The sequence below is a fragment of the Lagenorhynchus albirostris genome, chromosome 9 (genome assembly GCF_949774975.1).
Source record: "Lagenorhynchus albirostris chromosome 9, mLagAlb1.1, whole genome shotgun sequence".
Taxonomy (NCBI): domain Eukaryota; kingdom Metazoa; phylum Chordata; class Mammalia; order Artiodactyla; family Delphinidae; genus Lagenorhynchus; species Lagenorhynchus albirostris.
Genome location: NC_083103.1, coordinates 100157209 through 100182082, shown reverse-complemented (window position 1 = coordinate 100182082; position 24874 = coordinate 100157209). Strand labels below are relative to the sequence as shown.

At 48.5% G+C, this 24874-nt stretch overlaps 1 protein-coding gene across 8 annotated transcripts in view; it reads right to left on the bottom strand.

Moving 5' to 3' along the window:
• The window catches only part of PKNOX2 (PBX/knotted 1 homeobox 2), a 305084-nt gene that overhangs the window by 32053 nt on the left and 248157 nt on the right, over nt 1–24874 (bottom strand). For all 8 annotated transcript variants that reach the window (XM_060160705.1, XM_060160702.1, XM_060160703.1 and 5 more), the window contains 2 exons: nt 11186–11357; nt 95–283 (listed from right to left, as the gene is read on the bottom strand). In XM_060160705.1, coding sequence (XP_060016688.1) covers nt 95–283; nt 11186–11357 — 361 coding nt within the window. The remainder of the gene's footprint in view (nt 1–94; nt 284–11185; nt 11358–24874) is intronic.

The following is a 24874-nucleotide window of genomic DNA, read 5'->3' as shown; positions in this document are numbered from 1 at the left end:
AAACCATTTTCCTAGGTCTCCACAGGACCTTCAGACATTCTGACACCTCGCTTGGGAGCCTGGCTAGGAGACAGGACCCAGCCCTGTGTGTTACCTGTGAGTGAAGGTTTATGGAGGGCTGGTTGGGGGAGTAGGGCCCCCCGAGGTCATTCCTGAGCAGGTTATCACTGTGCATCTTGGTTTTGAGGCAGGTGATGTAACGGTTACAAAAGTCCTTGCAGAGTTCATTGACTTTCTCCAGCTCCAGCAGGTGGATTCTCAGGACCTGGATTGCCTTCACCATCTGTGGAGGGGGAGGAGAGGTGAGCCCAGGTGTCTGGATCCCAGTCCCCTCACTGCCTTGCCCGCCCCCCCCCCCGAACAAGTCCCAAGCACACGGACAGAGAGGAGCCCATGCTCGCCCTAGGGATGTACACTTTCCACCCGCAGGATTTAAATTCTCCTTGTGGGTAGCTGCCGATTGCTTCCTTGCTTTGAGTTCACTGTTATCACAGCTGTTCTTGAGGCAGGTGTGGTATTCTGAGAACAGCACTGTGCTTAGAGGTTAGAAGGCCAGGTCTCAAGCCCCCTGCCTGCCATTTACAGTCTGTGTGGCCTTGGCCAAGTGCTTAAGCTCTCTGCGCCTCATTGTCTGACAAATGGGGACCATTACGTGCTCCCTGACAACCTTACAGTTTTGTGGAGAGGAGCACCTGAGGGAAGGCATGAGCTGCAAAGTGTGAGGCCTTGAACAGGCATGAGGAAGACCGAGATCAGAGCTCCTTGCAAGAGCCCCAAGAGGTCAGGGACTGGCTACTCTTAAACACGTATTCTGAGTACCTCATGTGATGCCAGTCACCTAGCAGACACCCCATCAATGCATGTTGACCGACTGCATCGTCCAGCATGACTTAGCTGGGTGCTGGGACACCCAACTGTCTGCGGTGGCCTTTTGCGTACCCTTTGGTACGTGTGTCTGCCGCCTCTTCAAGTGGACGTTCCTAACCTTTATCAAGGCAAGAAGCTATTTCTCAATCGAGGCTTTTCCCTTTATCGTTGTTATTATTATAAAAAGAAGGTGCTATGGAAGGTATGGAAAACAGAGGATGAAAAAGACTGCCCTTGATCTAATCACCCTAAAAAGAATGACGATTTCTTTGTTCTTTTTCGCATGCGTGTATTTCAACACAGCTTCAATCACCTTGTATGTACAATTTTGCTTCCTGTTTTTCCCCTTAGTTTACCAAATGTATTTTTCTAAGTGGCAGGAATGTTTCCTCTATTCTCCCTTCTAGACTGCAAGCTTCTAGAAGAGAGGGGTGGTGGCTAATTTGCTCACCCCATTATCCTCGTTACTAACACAAGTGGATACTGAGTAAATATTTGTTGAATGGGTGAAAGTTATTGCGTAAATACATTTTAAATTGCTGCATATCATTCCATGTGTGTGCCACACTTAGCCAATTCCTTACGGTTGGGCATTCAGGTTAATTCCAATTTTTTAATTTTATTAAAAAACATGTCACAGTGACTTATCTTCCAACCTTATAGCTTATTCGTGTTTCTGCATTATTTCCTTAGGACAAGGTCCCGGAAGTGACAGAAAAAAAGCTATGGACATACCTTTGGCTCGTGATAAATATGGCCAAATTGCTTTTCAAAAAAGGTGTTGGAGCAATTGGATATCCACAAGGAAAACAGTGAACCTTGATTTAAATCTCACGCCATATACAAAAATTAACTCAAATGGATCAAAGACTGAAATGTAAGACATACAAACTATAAAATTTTTAGAAAAAAAAACAACCCAGGAGAAAATCATCAGGACCTAGGGCTACGCAAAGAGGTCTTAGACTTAACACCAAAAACATGATCCAGAAAAGGAAAACTTGATGAATTGGACCTCATCAAAATGTAAAATATTTGCTCTTCAAAAGACCCTGTGAAGAAGATGAAAAGATAAACTACAGACTGGGAGAAAATATCTACAAACCACATATCTGACAAAGGACTTATGTCTAGAATATATAAAGAGCTCTCAAAACTAGCCAGTGAAATAACAAGCAATCCAATTAGAACTTGGGCAAAAGACAACATCAGACATTTCACTGAAGAGTATATATATATATATATATATATATATATATATATATATATACATGGCAAATAAGCACATGAAAAGATGTTCAATGTCATTAGCCATCAGGGAAATGCAAATTAAAACCACAAAGAGATATCACTATACACCTATCAGAATGGTTAACATTAAAAATAGAGGTAACACCAGATGCTGGCAAGGAATTAGAAACGGGACCACTCATATGTTGCTGGTGGGTATGAAACATGGTCCAGCCACTCTGAAACACAGCAGAACAGTTTCTTATGAAACTGAATACACCACCCAGCTCAGCAACTCCAACTCTTGGGCATTTATATCCCAGAAAAATAAAAACATCTGCTCCCCCAAAACCTGTATGTGAATATTCCAAACAACCTTATTCTAATAGCCCCAAACTGGAAACAACCAAAATACACGTCAACAGGTGAATGGATAAAGAAACTATGGTACATCCATATCACGAAATAGTACTAGGCAATAACAAGGAACAAACTACTGATACACTCAGCTACTTGGATGGATGTAAAGGGAATTATGCTGAGCAGAAAAGAAAAAGCCAGTCTCAGAAGGTTACATACTGTGTGATGCCATTTATATAACATTCTTGAAATGACTAAATTTTAGAGATGGAGAACAGATTAGTGTTTGCCAAGGGATGTGGTGGGGGAGAGAGGGAGGAACTGCCCTGTATCTTGACTACCATAGTGTTTCCATGAATCTACACATATGATAAAATGGCACAGAAGTACACACACACACACACGCGCGCGCGCGGCTGCATGTAAAACTGGTGAAATCTGAATAAGGTTGGTGGATCATACCATTGTCATTTCCTGGTTGTCAAACTGTATTCCAGTCATGCAAGAAGGGGATCAGGACTTCTCTGTATTAATTCTTACAACTGCATGTGAATCTATAGTTCTATCAAATCACAAAGTAAAAAAAAAAAAGTGGGGCTTGCCTTGGAGACCATTTATGTTGACATAAGCAATATATAAGCATCCCTCTTAGCTTTGGGCCGGCATTTTGATGCCCAGGAAAACAAGGATGGGCATCGCTCCCAGAGAATCCTATCAGGTATGTCGTGCTGCGTGGCTAGAAGCCAGGGCCACACCCACTCTGAGCTTCATCTGCATTTCAAGTGGAGAGCAAGTGAGGCGCCCCCAGGTTGGCATTTGGATTGTCTGATGGGTAGGGATTGTGCTTGACTAATTAAAGGCTCTGAGTACTGAATTAGACTAAGTGTCACTCAAAGACAGAAACCAACAATTGTGAGTTTTCAAGCAGGGCTCAGTCACAGGGTCTTGTCCTCACGGGATGCCCCCTCCGTGGGGCTGAGACTAAAGGAGACTGTGCCGTCCCAGGCAAAGAGGAGAAGAGTGACTTTAGTCCAGATTATTTGGACCAAAAGATGGAGTCGGGCACTGAATAAATTATTTGCTCTTGCCTAAATTTTCTACTTGACAATATACGGTGTTTAATAAATACTCATTGACTGACTGATGGATAACAATACCCAAACATTTCTTATTCTTACTATGTCTCAGGGACTGTGTTAAACCCAGCACATGCCTGATTTCTTACACATAACCACCTCTACAAGTGGGTACCATTATTGCCCATATTTTACAGTTGAAGGCAATGAAGGCCACAGGTAGAAGTTTACTTGCTTAACGTCACACAGTCGGTAAGTGACAGAGCTGGAGCGTGAAGCCACGTTGCCTGTGTTGCTTCACCGGCAACTAAGGGTCTCAGGATTTACACAGAGAAAATGTCAGTTGATAGGGTGCATGGTTTAGGGAGAAAGTGGCTTAGTGACAGGAAGTACGGGCATCCAGGAAACTCAAGTTTAGGATTTCCAGAACCCTCCCTGGCAATGTTCCCGCATTCGGCTGCTCTGGCCTGGCCCGCAGGAGCCAGAGTACCTCAGCGTGCTTCCTCATGCGTAAGAAGAGGGGGTTGGACTGTCAGATGCCTTCTGTTTTCTGATTCTCTGAACGTTACAGGGACTTCTGATGGTCCTGGAAGGGACCACGTGAGATGATCTAGGCCAGTCTCTAGGTGACCAGATGGTCCAAACCCTCCCGGACACATGGCTGCATCTCCTCTCCTGAGGCTCTCTTACCACCTCACGCCATCTCCATGTTCTCTCAATCTGCTGAGTTCTTCCAAACATTTACTGCAATCTCTGCTGCCTTAATATAAAGTGCTGACTCAGCCTTCTGTAGGCACCGAGAACATCCAGGGCTTCCATCAATACAAGCTCCCTTAATTTAATGTTATACATTCAACAAATATTGAGTCTCATTATATGCCAAACACTGGACAAGACCTCTGACTTAAATAAGTTGCCCAGTTAGCTTTGTCTTCCCCAGACAAAATAATCCTAATTCCTTAAACCTTTCTTCTTTCTCCCTCCCTTCCTTCCTTCCTTTCATTTCTTCTTTCTTCTTTCTCTGAGCTTTCCTTTACTGGACTATCCTTCATTTTCAATCAACATTTTATTTATTCATTTTAAAATCTTTGCGTGAATACACACATACACACCCATACACACAGAAAAGTGCACCTATCTATTTATAGCCAATAAATCCTCATTAGGTAAAAAGAATCAGAAAATACAATTAAGTAGAACAAAATAAAAAGTAAAATCTACCCAAAATAGCTTTGCTCAAATGAAATACGCATGCAATGTGTTTAAATAGATTTGGTGCATGGTGGCCAAAAGTGGACCAACATTTTGGTCTAATAAAGTACAGGTGAAGGATTACTTTTTTATGAGGTAATAGACTTGGTTTAAAGATTTAAGAACATAGAGTAAATCATAATGGTATTCCAAGGCAATGAATATGTAGGACCTATTCAGTATTAGAGGAAAAAACGGGCAATGCCATTAATGTGGGGCAGCTGCCTGGCCTGGCGCAAAGCCTGTGGGATTTACCATCAGACAGCTTGGATTTGAGTCCAGACCTACTATTTACAAACTGGGTGACATTGGGCTAATTCCACGACTTCCCTGAGCCTCAGTTTTCCTCATCCCTGTCTCACAAGATTTGATAACGGCTAAAAGAGATAATAACGTGAAAGTGCTTTATAAACCACAGGGAAGCAAATGCATATAAACTTTTGCAACCTCTTTTAATGATTTCTAATATCCTGTTGGCTTTTCTATTGCTGTTCCGTTGCTGTTCCAGTTTCAGATAGTGGAAGAATCATCATCCTCAGTTTTTTCTTCTATATTTATGTTTAGTAAATCATCCTCTATCTTATTTTTATGCAATTTTGGGTTTTTGCCTCTAAATCAGAATAAAACTCTGACATATTAAACTATTTTTCCTAAGTGATCGGGGTCATGTAAAAAGTTATTCCAAATCTTCTAGTGCAATAACAATTCCATTTAATTTAACATCGTCATCAAATGTGATGAGTGGATCCTTCATTCCTTTTCTCTCAGTTTTGCTTCATCTTTCAGCTTCTCTCCCTCCCTTCTCTTTCAAAATAAAAAACCAGCCCTCTTCTTCTGAGCAGAGGGCTTCACAAAAGCAAAACGAGATGCACCCTTGCATTTCAGTCTCATATCACAGCACACGAGCCCCACAAGTCTCAGGAAAGCCCGCAGGACCGGGGCCTCTAATTTTCTGGGAAGTCGCGTGGCATGATATCCTGAATCTACTATTTGCTGCCCGGGGTATTTTGGACAAGTCATTTAACTTCATCTATAAATGTAAGCTGATAGGTAATACTTACATTGTAGAGTTGTGGTGAACACTGAATAAGATCATGTACACGTATGTCCTGGGCACACAGGAGCTGTGTGCTATATGGGGATTCTTACGCCAACACGCCCCTCCCCCCCACCATCAAATACTTTTCCGAAAAGTGGCCTCTCTTGTAGGATTGCGGCCTCTTCATTTGATAGTACTGGCCTTGCCTTTCAAAACATTTATATACGTAGCACTTTACAATTTGCAAAATGCTTCTCTCTCCATTACCTCATTTGAGTCTCAGAAACATGGGGACACACAGGCACTGTTATCACTCTGCTAGAGATGAGGAGATCAAGGCTCAGAGATTAGGTAACCAGCAAGATTCCAGGCAGCAATTAGGGAGGGAGGTAGCTTTGCCCTGGAGGGCAGATTCTGTTTACCCTCTCCTCCTTCTGCAATTTGGGAAGCTGGAATGTTCTCCCTCATTTACGGATGAAGAAATTGGGAAACACACATTCCTTGAAGTGCTCTGACGCTTCCTGCATGTCACTAGGTCAGCCAAAGCTAAAATCTATTCAGGAATTTTTCCAGACCAGACCAGACCAGCCGGACCTGGCCTGAGCAGTTGGAAATGTGGGGTCACTGGAACAAGGCCTGGGACATGGAAGAAAGGTGAAGTCCAGAGCCTGTAGGCTGCTTAGGGAGGCCACCTCGCAGGACAAGTCAAATGCTTTCAAGTCACAATGTGACACTTCCCTTCCCACGTCCCCAGAGTTTGGAGAAGCACTGTGGTTCAGGGGAAAGAGGTGGGCTTCAGGAGTTACACCCACCTGGCGCAAACCCCAGCTCTGTAACTTACTGACTATAGGGCTCTCGGTCTTGGATTCCCCCTTCTGTAAAATGGGTATAATGATAACCCTCTCATAGGGCTATGGTGAGAATTCAATAGCAGAGCTGGGTGCCAGAGAACAGCGGGTTTTGGAGGCTAGGTCTGGGGTCCTCCTCTTACTGGGACGCTCTGGACAGTTCACGTGATCTCTGCACTTCGGTGTCCTCATCTGTAAAGTAGGATAGCGACAGCAACCCCCTCAGAGTCGTACTGAGGACAAAATGAGATCTGGCCAGAAAAGAACTAAAGACAAGTGCAGAGGAAGCACTAAGAAAAGACTGGCTCTAGGGCTGCGTCACTGCTGAGCGTGGGCCGGGCTCCACGCCTGTATTTGACCCACGTATGTGCTGTGTGGTCTTGAGCTCGTGATTTCACCTCGTGTCTCAATCTCCTCATCTTAAAACGGGGATAATAATAATCTGTGCCTTGTGGGTCTGAGAAGAGAATTAAATAAGATAATACAGGTGAAGTGTTCAGAACGGCACCTGGCACCCAGTAAGTGCACTATAAATGTTAATTATTACTGGCTTTGATTATTATTTCCTTTCCCTGTTCTGGTGTCTTGTGGGATTTTTCTGCTCCCGTCAAGGCGAAGAGAGTGTGGGCGGGAGGCTGAAGGGAATGGCTCTCTGAAGGGGGCCGCCCGCGGTCTCGGTGGGCCCAGGGCTCTGCCTGGCCTCCTTATTCACAGTCTCTGGCCTCTGGCCCTGCCTCTTCAGAGTGGGCCCAGGGGCCTGGGGGGCCCCATTTTGGAGCTGGTTTTGCGGTCAGGCAGCTATAATCTGTCCCTTAAGCCACACCAGGGTCTCATTAAAACGTGCCCCGTAAGTGTTAAAAAAGTTACACATAAAAAAATTCCATGCATGAAACTGAAACCGTACGTTTTAGAGCTTCGGTTTGAAATCCTGCATAATATATAAAACGTCGGCCCTGCACTGGGGGCCCGTAAATCAGATTTCATAAAACAAAAAGCTTTCACCTTTCAAAGGGGTTTGGGGAACTTGCAAATTTTACAGACTGGACCAACTGCCAGTCGGAGGCTGCTGGGCCCAAGCAGGGGATCCGAGGCCCAGGTGCCAGAGGCCTGGTGAACGCTGGGTGGGTGTGGGAATTGGAGTGAGGGTATCCCCGGGGGAGCATTCCAGCTTAGCCACCATGGGGGTGGAAAGCCACCCGCGTGGCACTGAAATGGGGAGGTGGAGAGGCTCAGAGAGCGTGGGTACCAGGGGGAGAGATGCTGGTGGTACCCTGTATAAATGAGGCCTCTGTTACCCCCTGGGAAGCAGAGAGGTGGGTGATGGCGTGCAAGGAGCCAGCAGACCTGGATGCTGACAAGTCACTGCCCTTCTCCAGACTCCAGTGTCCCCATCTATAAAATGGGCTGCTTTCCACGCTTGTGGTTTCCCCACCAGCGTTTTGGGATTCTAAGTTTCTTTTCGGGCAGCTGGCTAACCGGGAAGGGAGGTTCCCTCAGAAACCTATACTTCTCTGGTCTCTGAGCATCTCTGGCAGAGCTTAGTATAAGCAGTGCCCATGGGAACTCGTCTGAGAGACCGTGGAGTGGGGCAGGTAGACACAGAGATTTGCGTGGACGAGAGGAGGGGACCAGCTGGAGGGGGAGGACCCGCGTGCCCGTGGCGGGCCTGGGGGAGCTGGAGAGGAGGCAGGACCCGAGCGCCCAGCGCGGGACAGAGTTCGGGGGATCCTAGTGTCCTCCTGACAATCCCATCTGTGAAAGTCAACATTCAAGGGCAAAGGAAAGCCGCCCTGACACACATATATATAAAAAATAAATCTCTCAATTATCTCAGCTCATTTGCTTGGGGTCTCATTTTATGTCCCTGCTCCGCTGCGCAGTATATCTGTCCGGATAAAGAGTTACAGTCCGTTGGGCTACGTGTGTGGGGTTGTAAAAAACACAGATGCCAAATTAACTGGCTGTGGCACTCAGCAGCTGATTGAGCTGATAATGACGCGATCTGACCTTTTTCTAATTTCTAATTATGTGCATCTCGGCTGTGCTGGCTGCATGATTCTTGTTCTAATGATGGCTCCTGTGATCGGCCTCTTCATCTCTCCCCTCCCGACACAGGACTACAAGTGGGGTGGCAAAGGGCGCTGCCTGACACCCTCCCCCCACGCCCGGTAAAGTTTCAGGCTTCAGGCCACACAGTCTCTGTGATGGCCTGGAGGTGAGGTGAGGTGGCTGGAATGCCTGGCTTTAGCGATACTGCATTTGACCTTAACCTTCTGGGTGCCATGCACTTAGTTCCACAAGCCATCTCGTGAATATTTTATGACTGTCACAGGAGACAGGCGTATTGGCTCTATAGACGAGGAAACTGAGCTTCAAAGGAGCTGTCATCAAAGTCACCCAGAGGGTGAGCTGTGTAGCTGGGCTGAGGTCCTTGGCTCCTTCAATGGTCTCCATTTAAATAATCGACCCATCCATCAGTCACTGACTGCAGCTAACTCTGAGTAAATCAGGTCCACATGAGGAGGTGGGCTGTCCAAGGCCTGCTCCACCAGGGGACCACTCCCAGCGCAGTCCCCTGAGACAGAGGCCCAGGGAGCACCGGGGGTCTGGGGCCATTGGGGCAGCTCCTACAACATCCGCGTGCCTAGGTCAGGTGTGGCACGTAGCAGACACTAACCAAGTTTTGTTGGATTAATGAAGAAATCTGAGTCTTTTGAGTGAACAGAACTCTGAGAGACCCAGGTAGTGTGGGCCAGGGGAGAACAGGGAGGTGGCCACACTTTTTGGTATTTTCCAGGCTGGGCTAGAATAAGAGGCTGTCCTCGGGGGGTCTTCTATAGCTCACCTGGCAGGTGGTAGTGGGCAAGGTCTGTGAGGTTTGTTTCCCCAGGACTCCTACCTCTGAAGGTGTAAATTCTTTCATATTACTCAGCCTATTGTAGGTATTTCCTACCAATTTTGGCCTCAGTCTCTTTTGGGGTCAAGGGAGAGGAGTGCCCATTCCAGCTCCTGCAGAAACGGCTGCCTGACTTCCTGGTTCCATGGCTGCTGCCGGTATAGCTTCTAAAGACCTGATTCACAATTGCGGTTCTGAGATTCTGAGCAACCGAACAGCAGGGCAGGGCCAGGCCAGCCTGCACTTACTGCTGGACCAACGGGAGAACCTGCATGGGGACAGCTGTCCCAGGGGACCTGAGAGACAGTGGTCTGGGCTCCCAGGAAGGATGTCCGCTCAATCCCAGCCAGGGGAGAGGGAGGGCCAGGCACAAGCCGAGGTGGATTTGCAGCTCCCAGAAATCTGCACTAACGCTCCCGACCCCGGTCAGGTGCTTATCCTCTGTCCTCTAAACGCATCATAATACTTCACAACTTTCCAGGCCAGGCTGGGGGGCTCTCCTGGTAGCTCTTCTGGCCTCCATAAAGTAGCATAATCAACTCTTGAGAGAAGCAGTGGGGTGGATAATTCCCAACACAGGATAATACCCACGTCATTTAAATCTGTTCTGCTGGTGCACTGTGTGTGTGTGTTTTTCTTCCTTCCTTTTTGGAGTCACATTTGCTTTTCTAATTCTGTCTCTCTTTTGGGAGTAGGTACTAACTAAACTCTGACTGCAAGAGGTCAGTGCTCTAATCAATCAATTTGTGGAAGAAAGAGTTTTTCAGAGTTTCCAAATTCACCCTGCATCATCTCGGTAATCCACCCACAGAAAAATCAAGAACTGTGGTTAATAATCCCAGGATGACCGCTGTCATGATGAACAAACAGAGCACCCTCTCTACAGCTCTCTTTCTCAACAAGATTCCCAGGGCTAGATGAGAATTTCAGGCATCATCTAATCTAGTGGTTACCAAGCCTTATTGAAGATTGCAGCTGTCTGGGAAACCTCTAAAAATGTATCTTCACAGGTCCCACCAAACTTACTGAATCACGGTTTCCAGGTGGTGGGCCCCAGGGCCGTGTGCTTTTCAAAGCTGTAGTGATGATGTGGATGACAAGCTAGGTTTGGGAGCCTGATCTACTGCGTCCCCCTAAATGGGCAGGACATCTGCTGATCTGCTCAGTGTGACTCTGTTTCCGGTCTTCCTATCCACCGATCTGCTTGACGGTGCCTGTCATCCCCACCCTCCACACTGTAGCACATGGCCATCAGCTCCTCTCTGGGCAGCCCAAGACAAATTTACCAGCGTGCCAGGGCTCTAGCTCTTGGAACAGCTACACCAGACATTCTGGGCACCATGACCCTCCTTTCCTCCCGTCTGCACTGCAAGGGGGTTGTAGGTGATGCTACTAGTGTTGCAGCGGCAGAGGAGGGGAGAGCTTTGGCAGCAACCCCTTTGCATGCAACTCTTGGTTTAAGGTTCTCAGATGCTGGAAGGGTACACCTAGTGCCTGCCCACAGGGGGCATGCAAATTTCTTTGTTGAATGCATGAATGAAAGGGTCGCTTCTAGGGCATCTGGAGGGCATCAGAAGGTAGGGAGAACCTAGCCAGGGCGGGGTTGCAGGGTCTTTACCAGGTTGTCCAGCTCTGGGTCGTCGCTGAAGAAGGGTTTGTGCTCTTGCTCTTGCTGGTGGACAAAGTTCTCGATGTCCACGTCAAAGCTGGCGGAGGTGATGCACTCCGAGCCCTGCGTGGCCTGTTCACATTTCTCAAACAGCAGCGTCAGGAGCGGGAAAAGAGGGTGCCTGCGGGGACATCAAGAGCTCACACATGCGCACTCAGAGACTTGCTGCCGTCGGGGCTCAGAAGCCACCAGGGTCCCTTCCCACATTGCCGTCACTTCTTCTCCCAGGGTCCCACTCCCTGAGAAAGGCCCCAGTCCCCATGGTCAGCCAGGACGGCAGCATTTCACGCCCTGGCACAGAGAATTCAGTCTCCTGATTCCTAGGGCCTCAGAGGCTTCTGTCCCTCCCCACCAGGGGCCTAACTTTTCTCTTTGTCCAGAGAAACTGCACAGATATTTGATGAGGGATGCTGGGTATTACCCTTCCCAGAAGTAGGTGTCCATTTCTGGCTCAATGTCAATCTGGGAAGGAAATATGGGAAATGTCCAGAAAAATGCTGGATGTGAACATGCGTGGTTGGTCACACACCCTCCTGTGGCTGCGTGGAGCCAGCCGAGGGCAGCACCTGTGTGTTTGCAAGTGTACGTGGCGGGATGTGGACCTGAGTACTCGTCACACGTGGTGGGCAGAAGTCTCCACCTGTCCTGCATCTGTTGACCGACTCAGTTTAGGTCAGACACCCCAGTCACATGTGTAACACTTCCCTACACATTTCTATCATCACACACTTAGCACAACTGTAATTAAATAATTCTTTGCATCATTATTTGTCCAGTGTTTTCCTCCAAGGCTGTCTCTGTCTCAGTGATCACTGTATCCTTAAGACCTTGCCCTGGCGCTGATAGCAGGCACTTAATAAATATTCGGTGACTGACAATGAACCAGTGAATGATGAATACGTGAGTGTGAGTGTGCGCATGTGTGTGACGGTTCTGTGATGGATGCATGTAAGCTGAAGTGCTTACCTGGCGACTCTATGGGTCTTGGCTTCGACATCACCCACTCTGGGAAGGTTCCCTGACTGCCCCTCCCCTCAACCTGTGCCAACGGCTCCCTGGGTTGTTTGCTTTACCACCTGTCTTCCGCACTAGACTCTCAGCTACGTGAGGGCAAGAAGCAAGCCCACCTCATTCCTCACTGTCTGCCCAGGGTCTAGCAGCGGCATGTGGATACTAATAAATCTTTGTTGAATATATACATGTTAGGTATGTGACTCCATTTGCATATACAAGTGCATCTCGTTCTCAGTTCTCTGCAGCATGAGTGAACAACTATGTCTTCACACCTGGCACGTGCACATGTGTTTACATGGGTATTGACACTGGACCCTGGAGCCCCATTCCCTCCCACCATGGTTCCCAAAAAGCAACGGCACATCCCTCTCTGGTTGCTCACCTCAGTGCCCTGGAACCACAACATCTAGCTCCCTTCTTTTTGAGTGAGCTCTGCGAGCTGGGAGAGGAGAAAGTATGTATGTTGGGTCTGGTCCCCAGGCTTCTGCCAACGGGGATGTTGTAGCCAGCACTGCCCAACAGAACTTCTTGAGGTGATGAAGACATTCTACAATCTCTGCTGTCCAATACGGTAGCCACCAACTTCATGAGGCCAATGGACATTTAAAACATGGCTGTTTTTGAATTATGGTTTTCTCAGGGTATATGCCCAGTAGTGGGATTGCTGGGTCATATGGTAATTCTATTTTTAGTTTTTTAAGCAACGTCCATGGTGGATGGACCTAGAGTCTGTCATACAGAGGGAAGTAAGTCAGAAAGAGAAAAACAAATACCGTATGCTAACGCAAACATATGGAATCTAAAAAAAAAAATGGTACTGATGAACCTAGTGGCAGGGCAGGAATAAAGACGTAGACATAGAGAATGGACTTGAGGACACAGTGGGGGAAGAGGAAGCTGGGACAAAGTTAGACAGTAGCATTGACATATATACACTACCAAATGTAAAATTAGATAGCTAGTGGGAAGCAGCTGCATAGCACAGGGAGATCAGCTCGGTGCTTTGTGACCACCTAGAGGGGTGGGATAGGGAGGGTGGGAGGGAGGCTCGAGAGGGAGGGGATATGGGGACATACGTATACATATGGCTGATTCACTTTGTTGTACAACAGAAACCAACACACCATTGTGAAGCAATTACACTGCAATAAAGATCTATTAAAAATAAATAAAATATGGCTCTTGTGTCTAGGACACTGAATTTTTTATTTTGTCTAATTTTAACTAATTTTAATTTAGATAGCAACATGTGGCTAGTGGCTACCATATTGGAAAGCACAGTAAGTCCTGAAAATGAAAACAGATCATGCTTCTTCCCTCCAGCACGCTATGATTAAACATGCCGAGAAGGACTGAACATTCATCCTGCATAGTGTTTGTAGGCTGATGGGGGACCCCTGTGAGCCTGTCCCATCCTGGGATTCCAATAATTCTGGGCAGAAAGGCAGAAGGTGCTGAGACCCATCCACACTCAAACCTATACCTACTGGTCATTCTACTCAAGCTCGGGGGCAGCGGGGGCTGAGGGGAGATGAATTCCTGCCACAGATGAGCTGCGTGGCTTGGCAAAGCTGTCTCTAGACATTATCTCCCTGACCCTTGTTTTGGGAGCTGATGCGTAAATAGCTGGGTTCCAAGGCTGCAGGCTGGGTCACAGTCTGGAGGAAAAAAGGGTCAATATCTGAGGGTAGCGCATCTGTAGCCCCAAATTGCTAGAAGAGCTATTTGGCCCCCTCAGGAGGCTGGTGGGAAAACAATGGGTTCGCTCAGCCATCTGCTGAAGACAAAGAGAAAACCAGGTGAAGGGGTTAAACTCCAGTATAAGTCTTCATTTGCAGCCACTAATACCGCAGCATATTATAGTCTAATCTAACCTGATCCCAGTTTAATGCAAGATTCTCCCGGCCCTGAGTAGAATACCAAAGGAAGCCTTCATGGCTGTGATTTAAGCAGAGACCTGCAGTGGTTTAGCTGAGGGACATGAAAGGCAAATTCCAGACGGTGTTATGAATTATTGCGCCTTATGAACCTTCCTACTCTCAACAGATGCCTGCTGCCGTTTAAACAGCCACTAGATCAATTAGGAGTGAAAGGCACAAATCGACTCCGTACAAGGGCACTAAATTACCAGGAACTAATAATCCGCAGCATCGTGCCAGGTGGCGGGGGGCGCAGCCCCTGCCCCATCCCCACGGCGGCCGCGGTCACTGCACGTCCCTTCCTCACCGGCTGGAGGCAGGGTGGGCAGCTGCTGACGGTGTGTGGGTGTGCCGGTGCACGTGTGTGCACCTGGGTTGAATGTAGGCTGTCAACGAGAGCGAGTGTGAGCGTTGTGTAAGTGGGTTGCCCCAGGTGTTTTTATTGCGTGTGCACACACGGTGTTACGACTCTGCTGTACTATGCGCACATGGGTTGTGTGTATGGAGCTGGAATGCGGAGTTTGTGTGCTGTGAATACAGGGTGTCTATGCCCTCTATTGTATGCAGTGTGTGTGCAGGGCTACGTGTTATCTGTATGCACTGCGTGTGCGAGCATCATGTGTTTTGTGTACACAGCGTGCGTGGCATGTGGGGCGGGGAGGAGGGAGCTGCCGGTGACTGTGTCTCCCAGCTACCAGCTCTGGAGTTGGGCTGGGGGGAGAGGGTGAGCTCGTCTGCCACTGTCCTGGCCTCTGCAGGGAGGAGAGTGATCAGGGAGGGCCTCTCTGAGGAGGTGACATTTGAGCTAAGCCTGGAAGGACAGAGGAGGCAGTCAGGCAAAGGTCAGAGGGAGGGGCATGCCAAGCAGGGGAAAACGCAAAGCACTTCAGAGAGAAATGAGCTTGGCATGTTTCTGGAACAAAATCCAGGCGCTTGTGGCTGGAGCAAGGTAGGCGAACGGAGGGAGATGACGTCGAAGAGGTGAGCAGCAGTTAGATTCGAGGTCTCGCACAGAGCTGGGCTTTTGGGGACTGGGGTGGAGGCACTGTCCCCTCCACTGGGGGACAGCGTGCACCTTCCAGGCACAGCTCTAGCATTGGTCCATTTTATAAACCTCTCCCCTGCAGGTGTCAGAGCTCCCATGCGTGTATGTGTGTGTGTGTGTGTGTGTGAGAGACGAGGGCATATCTGGGGGTGTTTTCTATGGCTTCTGTCATCTCTCAGTAGAAGAAAACGTGCTTTCCATCCTCTCCCCCAAGTTAAGCAAGGACCCGTGGAGCACAGAACAGGCCTCCTGGTTGCTGCCATGGCCCCTCTCCCCAGCCCCTCCCTGCCTGAGCTGCACTATCAGTTCCCCAATCCTCCCTTCATACCTCACCCTCCCCAGCCTCCTGCCTCTGGTTCCACCCGCCCTGATCCCTGGATCCCTGAGCCCAGGAGTTCGGATGACATCTGTGCTCACCCACAGCTTTTCATATGAACCACAGCCAGGGTTGGTAGGGCTGCCTGTGGCTCCCGTGCTCTGTCCACCTGCATCTCTCGATCACCCTGACCGCTACCTGCTACCTCAAGTGCGGGGACTGCTGAGATGCTCTGTACCACCCCTGAGAAACAGGCTCAGTTTCCCAGTGACTCAGATGGGTTCTGTGGCTGCAGTGATGCTATGGCCTTCTTTAAGGCTGTTCCCGGCCCAGTTCCCAGCCCCTTCCCCAGTTGCCCATCCTACACCTGCCTAAGCGTTGACCTATATTTTAAGCTATCCTCCAACATCACCCCATAAGACTGGGGAAGAGGCTGGAAGCCACCTTCAAGGAGTCCTTTCCAGCAGCCTCCACTGCGGGCCTGGGGTGGGGTGGGGTAACTAGGGCAGAGACCAGGAGGGCTGGGCACTTTACCCTCCCGGGACACGAATGCCCTTGTCTGAGCCAGGCAGGGGATCGGAAGGGGGATTTCCGGTCATGCGTGGGATACTGGTCCTGTCATTCTTGACCTTTCCTGAGCTTCAGTCTGTCCAACTAGAAAATGGGTTTTAAGGAGTTCCTCTTCCCGCTGTCCAAATCTCTCCCACTGTGGATCAGTACCCTTCAGAGGCTGGAAGCAGAAACGTGGAAACTCGGTCCCCAGTGTCTGGACGATGATGAACGAGATGTGAAAGATGGCCATTAGCCTTTATTTCCAGAGAGCCGAGGACGTCTGACTTCCAGAAGAGCTCGTCTTCTCCCTCCCCGACCTTTCTCCACGCTTTTTCCTATGTCGCCTCCCACCTGGCCGCCCCCTCCAGCCCAATCTCTCTCTTTTTTTATTTTTATTTTTTTGAATTTTATTTATTTTTTTATACAGCAGGTTATTATTTATCTATTTTATACATCTTAGGGTATATATGCCAATCCCAATCTCCCAGTTCATCCCACCACCGACCCCCCTGCCACCCCCGCAAATCTCTCTTAAGCCGTTCAAAATTTGGAGAAAATAAATCTCACTGCACTAATTCAGGGAGAGTTTGAGCCTCGTTGGTGCAGAACAAATAAAAGGAGTGAACTGGCATGACATTTTACTGCAGAAGAGAGGTCGTTTCCAGCCACTAATAGAAAGGATCTGACACAGACTAATAAAGAGAAATGAATTTCTCTAATGGCCTCATTTATCACATTCAGCACTGTGCCTCTGCCTGGGTGCCGGGAGGGCGGGCTGCCCTGAGTGCGGACAGTGCCAGGAGCGGGGGGCGAGAGAGGACCTCAAATAAGATTTTATTATATCTTGTTTTCTTTTCGGAGTCTCCACCCCCAGGCCCACCCTCATCACCTCTCCCCAGGAGCATCTGAACCAAAAGCAAACTCAAGATATACAGTTCTTGTTAACAATCCAGAGAAATAAAGAACCCCTCTCCACAGAATTGCAGTCTTGTGCTAGCTTAAGAAGGTGATTAAACCGGAGGTGTTGATTTCTACAGGGGTTTAAGCTATCGTTTGGTTTAATTACTTCTGACATTTCTGCCTTCGTTGTTTTCTGCATCACCCGAATTCGCGGGCCTAAAATGCCCAGCCTGGGGCCAGGGTGCGTAGGGCTGCCTCTGGGAGCGCCCCAAAGGGCCTGGGCCTAAACAGGGCAGGATTTTGGCTGAAGCCCTTTGCAGAGTTGAATGTCACCCTCTCTCCAGCAGCAGCGAGGCTGAGACCCCTCGCTGAAGCCCCAGATTTTCTTGAGGGCAAAGCGATCCGGGCCCCCCTCATCCCCCACCCACACACATATTTCTAGTGAGGCTTCTGAGAGCATCCTCAGGCAGGAGAGCTTCAGCGCCTTCCATTTTACTCCTCCCTCTTTCAAGACAGATGTTCTCACCGCAGATGGCCCAATAGGTTTCCCTAACATTTTCGAAGACCTCTTGGGATGGAGACCATAACTTCCTTGGTAATTTTTATACTCGTATCTAACTGCAAGTTCCCCTATAAGGCTGAAGCTCATTTCCTTTTGCTAAAAGGACTCAAAAGAAGACAAGTGGACTTTGTTCTGCTTCCCTTCGTTCCTTCTTGGACAACCTGGGTTAAGAAAAACGTTTTTTTTTTACATTTCTTTCTGCTCATAGGGCCATAAACAGAGAAGCAGAGATAGGAAAAAGAAAGGATGCCAAAATATAGAGCTTCAACAGATAACAAACAAGGACCTACAGTACAGCATGGGGAACTATACTCAATATTTTGTAATAACCTATAAGGAAAAGAATCTGAAAAAGAATATATAAAACTTATATATATATATATAAACATATATATATATAAATAAAACTTAATCACTTTGCTGTACACCTGAAACTAACACAACATTGTAAATCAACTATACTTCAATTAAAAAAAATTTTTTTTTAAATAGCGCTTCAGAGAGGCTATAACGTGAAGAACACAAGAAACAGTGAACAGATATGAAGAGAGAAACAGAGCCCCACAGCTGGGGCTGGGGGGTGGCGATGACAGTCACACACATGGGGGGACGTTAGTGTTGAGCTCCCTTTCTGGGTGGTAAACCTTGTGATTCACAGTCACGCCACTCTGTCACTTCTGAGCCTCTCAGCCATCCCTCCCTTTGTGACCTTGGCCAGAACTGCAGACCTCAATTATGGGTCCAGCCAAGTGTGTGGCAGCCTGCCTGGCTGTCCACTGCCTCTCCCTGTGACTGACCTTGGAGCCCCCAGGCCTGTCCTGTGCCTCCCTTCACAGCCCAGTGTCAGCGCTCACCACCCCCTGAGGCTTGGCTGCTTCCTCCGATGGGGATGGGGTGGGATGTCAGAGCCTTTGACCCTTCCTAGCTGGGATGAGAGTGGATGGTCCAGAGGAGGGAATGTATAGTAGGAAAGGAACATTTCTGGATGGAGGTTTTTGGTGATGAGGCAGTGGGACCAGAACCTGGTCAGGGTCAGACCTGTGCAGAGGATATCAGCCACTGGCCAGTGAGGTGGAGGTAAAGGGGGGCAAGCAGTGACCCAACCTGGTCTCCACGGACACACACAGCGGAGGTCTCAAGTTGTCAAAGGCCCACCACCCTGGAAACCCTACCCGGGGGCTGGCATTGTAACCCTTTATTTCTAGTGCCCCAGGTCAGGTCACTGAGATCACAGAATCAGAGACAATACCCTGGAGGCACCTTTCAGGACGACTCCTGCCCCTTTCCTGGGCATCTTTTCATGGCCAGAAGGCCCATTCCAAGTAGTCATTCTGAGAACTACAGTGCAATCTCTCCTTGATGCTGATAAAACAGAGTCAGCATCATCAGAGCACACCACGGTGCTTCACAGTATGGCCTCAGCTTTCTTCTCAGTGTTTCTCCTGGATAGACTCAGTGGAGAACATGGTAGTTGAACAGACAGCAGGTGGCCCCGGGCTCCTGGCACCTTCATCACCCCCTCAAGGATAGACTTTGGAGACAGATAATTAATTGTGTGACTCTGGGGCAAGTTACTGAATTTCTCTGAGCCTCAGTTTCCTCTTTTATAAAATAGGGATAACGCCACCTACCACAGAGGTTATTGTTAAGAATTACATGAAGGAACAAGTAGAGTGTCTGGCACTCAGTAAGCTGTCAATTAACGCTTGTTCCATTTCCCTGAAATGGCACAGGGGCACCTTTTCTTATTCAGGTCAACATGGACGCTATCCACTCCAATAAATGTATAATCCCATCTCTACTGACTCATTTGGCAGGGAAACAAGCCCACATGCCAACTCAAATAGAGGCACAGAAAGAGGAGGAGGAGGGGCAAAGGACAACTTACTGGACCTCGGAACCCCATTTTTGAAACCAAAAAACACTGCCAGTAAGAATTTATTTTTATTTCCCACAGGACAATGATTAAATTCTATTGACTACGGTTGTCTGTGCACAGATCTGTCTTCCTCACTACATGGGGAGCTTCTCTGGTCCACGAGCTCGTCTTACCTCTGAATTTCCAGCACAGTGCCTGGCACAGAGCAGAGGATCAATAAATATTTGGAGGATCAATGAATGGGGACAAATGAATGAACGAAGCGAGCACTGACAGCAAGCGGAGATTCTGAGACACAAGCCTAAAGTTCTTTCGGGCCCGGAATCCACTCCCCTGTGGTACCCAGGTCAGCTACAGCCATCTGGCAGCTTCAGCCACAGTTACTACACAGGGCCCCAGTTCTCCTCTGGGCTCTGCTGGGTGTGTGGGGTGAGGGCTGGCAGGGTCTCAGGGGCAGACGAGTAAGTGTGAAGGAAGCGCTCGGCCAGCCCTTCTCTCCTCCCCTCAAAGGCACCAGATGGAGAGAGCAGAGTGGGGTGGGGGAGACCAAGCCAGCAGCTCCTGGTTGGATGTATTTTTACTTCAGGTGTGACGTTGAAACCATGCGGGTGTATTTTTAGTCCTGCCCAGTGGGCGGTATGTTCGCCTGGGTTGCCTTGGAGAGGACTTCTTCTTGTTGCTAAATTGGAATTGCATCTGCTGGGTTCCTGGGCTCCAACCAGCTATCCTCCCCCAGGTGGGTGGACAGGTCCATCCCTGGTGAGTGTGGGGCTCAGGGGAGGCCACAGTCTGCTTTGTCTCCATCCCTTCACACACACACACACACACACACACACACACACGCATGCACACTCACACCCTTCCCTCCTGGCACATTAAAAAAAAGTAATAAATGTGAAATCTCAACAAACTGGTTGTTAAGGCTGGTCTACAAGGGCGAGAATACAAAGAACCTAAAATTTGAGACCTGGTAGGATGTCATCTCCAGCCCCTTCGTTTTCTCCCCAGTTTTACTAAGAAATAATTGACATGCATCACTGTATAAGTTTAAGGCATGTAGCATCATATACTATGAAATGATTACCACGATAGGTTCAGCTAACATCCATCTTCTCAGATAAAAGAGAAAAAGGAAAAGAAAATTTTTCTCTTGTGATGAGCACTCTTAGTGTTTACTCTCTTAACTTACCTAGATATGATAGAGCAGTGCTAGCTATAGTCGTCATGTTGTACATTACATCCCTAGTACTTCCTTCTTTTATAACTGGAAGTTTGTACCTTTTGACCACCCTCCTCCGTTACCCCCTCCTTCTACCCTTCACCTCTGATAACCACAAATCCAATCTCTTTTGCTCTAAGTTTTTTTTTAGATCCCACATATAAGTGAGATCCTACAGAATTTGCCTTCCTCTATGATGTATTTTACTTAGCATAATGCTTTCAAGGTCCCTCCATGTGAATAATGTCCCACTGTATATATAAGCCACAACTTCTTTATCCATTCATCCATCAGTGGACATTTAGGTGGTTTCTGTGCCTTGGCTATTATAAATAATTCTGCTATGAACACGGGGGTGCAGATGTCTTTTCGAGTTAGTGTTTTCATTTCCTTTGGACCCCCAAAGTGGGACTGCTGGATCATAGGATAGTTCTATGTTTAATTTTTTAAGGATCCTCCATACTGTATTCTAGAGTGGCTGCACCAATATACAATCCCAACAGCAGTGCACAAGAGTTCCCTCTTCTCCACATCTTTACTATCACTTATCTCCTGTCTTTTTCATGATCAGCCTCTTCATTTTAAGGGGAGGTAACTCAGGAAGAGAAAACAGAAGTATCTTTCCTGCAGTTAGGCAGCTCGTGAGAGGCAGTTTCTATCCAAGTCACCAGAGAGCCAGCCAGTCCCCAAAAGAAAGCACCGGGGGAAGGTCTGGTGTGGGAAGGGGAGCTCCATCCATTCTGTCATGGCAAAATGACAGTGACACACATCTGGTGGCACTTCGTAACTTACATTTCATGTGCTTATTGCATTGAAACACCCAATATTTTTATTATTCCCATTTTACTGATTAGCAAACTGAGGGGCCATGTGGTTAAAGAATTACATCAGGCTAATAAGTGACTGAGTTGAGATTTCAATCTGGGTATCCAAACTCCAAATTTTGTGTTCTTCCCCCTTTCCCAGGTGCTGTTTTTGAACCATTATTAGAATCACTTCATCCTCCTCTCCCTTTTTTTCTCTACTGGCCTTGAGTCCTATGCGTCCTGGGGTCACAGAACTGAGCTGCCACGTTTACCCTTTGAGCATCAGGACCCGTGCAGCACAAGACGGTCTCTACCTCACCAAACAGGTTTCCAAAAGAACTTGCTCTCATAATAATACTTCTGTGTGTTGGAGAAGGCTTTGACGTTTTTATAGATCTTTCATTTTCTCATCTTATGCCTACCCTGTGGGAAAGTTTATCTAAAGAGGCTACATGAGTTGCTCAGTGGTAGAATCAGAGCTTAGGCTGAAGTCTTAGTCTTATGTTCTTTCCACTTGACCACAAAATGGCCCAGTGCTTGGGAAAATCAGAGAGTGGGGCTTAGAAGGGCTAGACTGGCTTAGTCCAGCCCTGGTGAGAAGCCATGGGCCATGTGAGCCCTCAAAGGCCAAGCTTGCTGGCTCCCCGCCCCTCCCACCTGATGCCCCCCCCTACCATTCGCACCAGCGGGAGGCCCAATGGCTGGTGTCTTCCCTCTAGTAAGGGGGACCGATCCAATCTAGTACTTGTCGCAGTAACTCCTCACAACTGTGGCCACCGTTCACCGTAAGCCTTGTCTGTGCCAAGCACTGTCAGCTGTTAGCATTGGTTATCTCCTTTCATCCTAACATAACCTTGTGAGGATAAAAGTCATTGGGATTCCAGGCTCCTGGATCTCTTATCTGTGTGCCTTGTCTTGGCGGGGTACCTGGACTTCTCAGCTCTGCCTCGGCCAGGTGGTGAGCTGTGGAAGGATCCGGACCCGCTGCCTCTGAACACACCTGCTCTCTGAGCCAGGCAGCCGCAGCCTCTGGGCCTGCCAGCGGCATGTGCAGAGGCTGGGTCCGGGGTGAGGGCCTTCGAGATGCCGGCAGGAAGGGCAGGGAACAGGCTTTGCCTGGTGCCGGGGAAGAATTGAGCACGGGTTGACTTTCAGATTACGGCTCCAGCAGGATCGCTCCCCTGACTGTAGTCAACAGCTACAGTTACGTTTGCTCAGATGTCAGTGAATCCAACTGCTTCCAAACGCAAGGAGTGTCTTCTGGAGCCCCAGCCCATAAAAGCCAGCTCAGAATGCAGCCTGGAACATCCGCTCCCAGCACCTAGTCCAGAAGCATCTGGTCCTGACTCTTCTGCTTGGAATGGCTAAACTTCTCCCACACCCTTCTCAGGCCACCTCACCCAGCACGTCCCAGGAATGACCAAGCTCTATCTATGCCAGGGAAGGCACAGGGTTAAGCCCCGGGGTCAGCTCCCTGGAGACAGAACACCCCTTGGTCACAAGGTGGAAGAGTTCCCTCAAAGACAATTCATTAGGAAGTACCAGTTCCCAGGGTCCTGGCCAGGCAGCTGCTAAAGAGGACAGTCACACAGCAGCCAGCCCCTCTGCCCAGCCCCAAGCCCAGGGGGCTCCCGCCTCCCCATTCACCAGCCCGGCCCCAGGAGAGGCCGCTTGGCTATCATTTCCCTTGGGCTTCACCTCCCTTGGGAAAAGCAGTGCTACTCTCCTACACTGCGCTGTGGGCCAGAGGCCTTGCAGTCAATTCCACATAGAGTTTTTGGAGCCCATTAGATGTGCCAATTTTATATTATAGCTACTTCCTATCCTATCTTCTTGCCACTCCCTGGACTGATTCTTTTTAATTCAGAACGCCTCTTGGAACTTGACACGATGCTTCCGCGTAGCAGAGCTCAGTAAATGTTTAATTGAACCGCGGTGCAGGACCACTCAGCTGGGAGCCCTTTCCTGTCTTGCCTCTTGCTGGATCGCCCCTCAGCATTTACCTTCTAGCCCGACCAACCCGTTTCCATTCCCCCAAACATCTCATCGCAGCTAACGGCTGCAGAGTACTCTCCACGTGTCAGCTTCTTTATCCAGCACTTCATGGTATTATCTCATTTCATCCTCATGACCAACCTAATGAAGAGATGGCACTATTTTCAGTCCTATTTTACAGATGAGGAAACAGAGGCCCAGAAAGGTTTACTGCCCAGTGGCGGAGCCAGAAGGGAAACCCAGGCGATCGAGGTCCACAGGCCCTATTCTGCAGCCTGGATTTCACCTCCCTGAATGCCCAGATGCCTCACATGCTGAAAAGGCCACGGGGACCATGCTGGCCCCTTTGTTTAAAACACCCCCATCCCATCCCACCCCAGGCAGCAAACACTGATCTGTGTGTTAGATATTATCATATATCATCTCATTTTAGTCTAGCTATGACTATTTCCTTTTTTACAGTTGAGAAAACAGATTCAGAGGGACTAACTTTCCCAAGGCGACCAAGCTGGTTATCACCACATCTATTTTTAGACCTTGTCCCACAGCTCAGTACAGGTGCTCTATGGCCTTTGTCCCTCTAGCTATGGGACCATTAGGATCGAGCCCGAACTTCAGTGACTTTAGAGGGATAGTCTCAAGGGAGCGATCTGAATGAACATTGCCCACTGCCCCGTTCTGATCTTTCCCTAAACAAGTGTGGATTCTAGAGGGATCCGGTCTGAATGCAACAGGGGCAAATGTATTATAAACAAGGCCTTAGCAATGTGTACTGCTTTCGTTGAACTAGAAGTGGACTGCAGCTTGAACTGTCTAGGGCTGGGGGCCACATGGGCAGAAGCTCTGAGTGTGGTTTACAGAGAGATGAGACTGACAGGAAGAACTACAAACACTACACGGAAAGGCCGAGACTCTGACAGCTGAGAAACTAAAGACTGGTTTGATGTGGCGTTTCTGGAGCTGCTGGGAAGGAACTCATTAACGGAGGAAACAGGAAAGCCTTGGAATCTACCTGGAGAACGTGGAGGCATCAGGGCTTTGCTCAAGCAGATGTTAAGAGTTGGACGGCACTGGGTGGAATCTAGGAAGGAGCAAATTCACTGCCTTGGGGTTCGGGTGAGAAATCACAATTGCAAACACTTACCTAGCGCTTATTCTCGGCCAGCCTCTAAGCATTAATGCGTTACGTGGGAACATTTCAAATTTAGAAGCGGGGAGTGGGCCAGACAGGTCAGTGAGGGCCAACGAGTGTAGGATTCTGGTTAATGCTATGAGTTGAAGCATTCCACAAAGTCGGCTGTAAAGGTGCTGGTCAAACTGGGCACCTGTAACTCGGCTACCCGCAGGCGTTTGTGCTTGAGGCTGGGGAGAGCCGACTGTGTGCATCTCTTCCCACCTCTGTTCAGCAGCACCCTGGTAGCTTGAAACGGG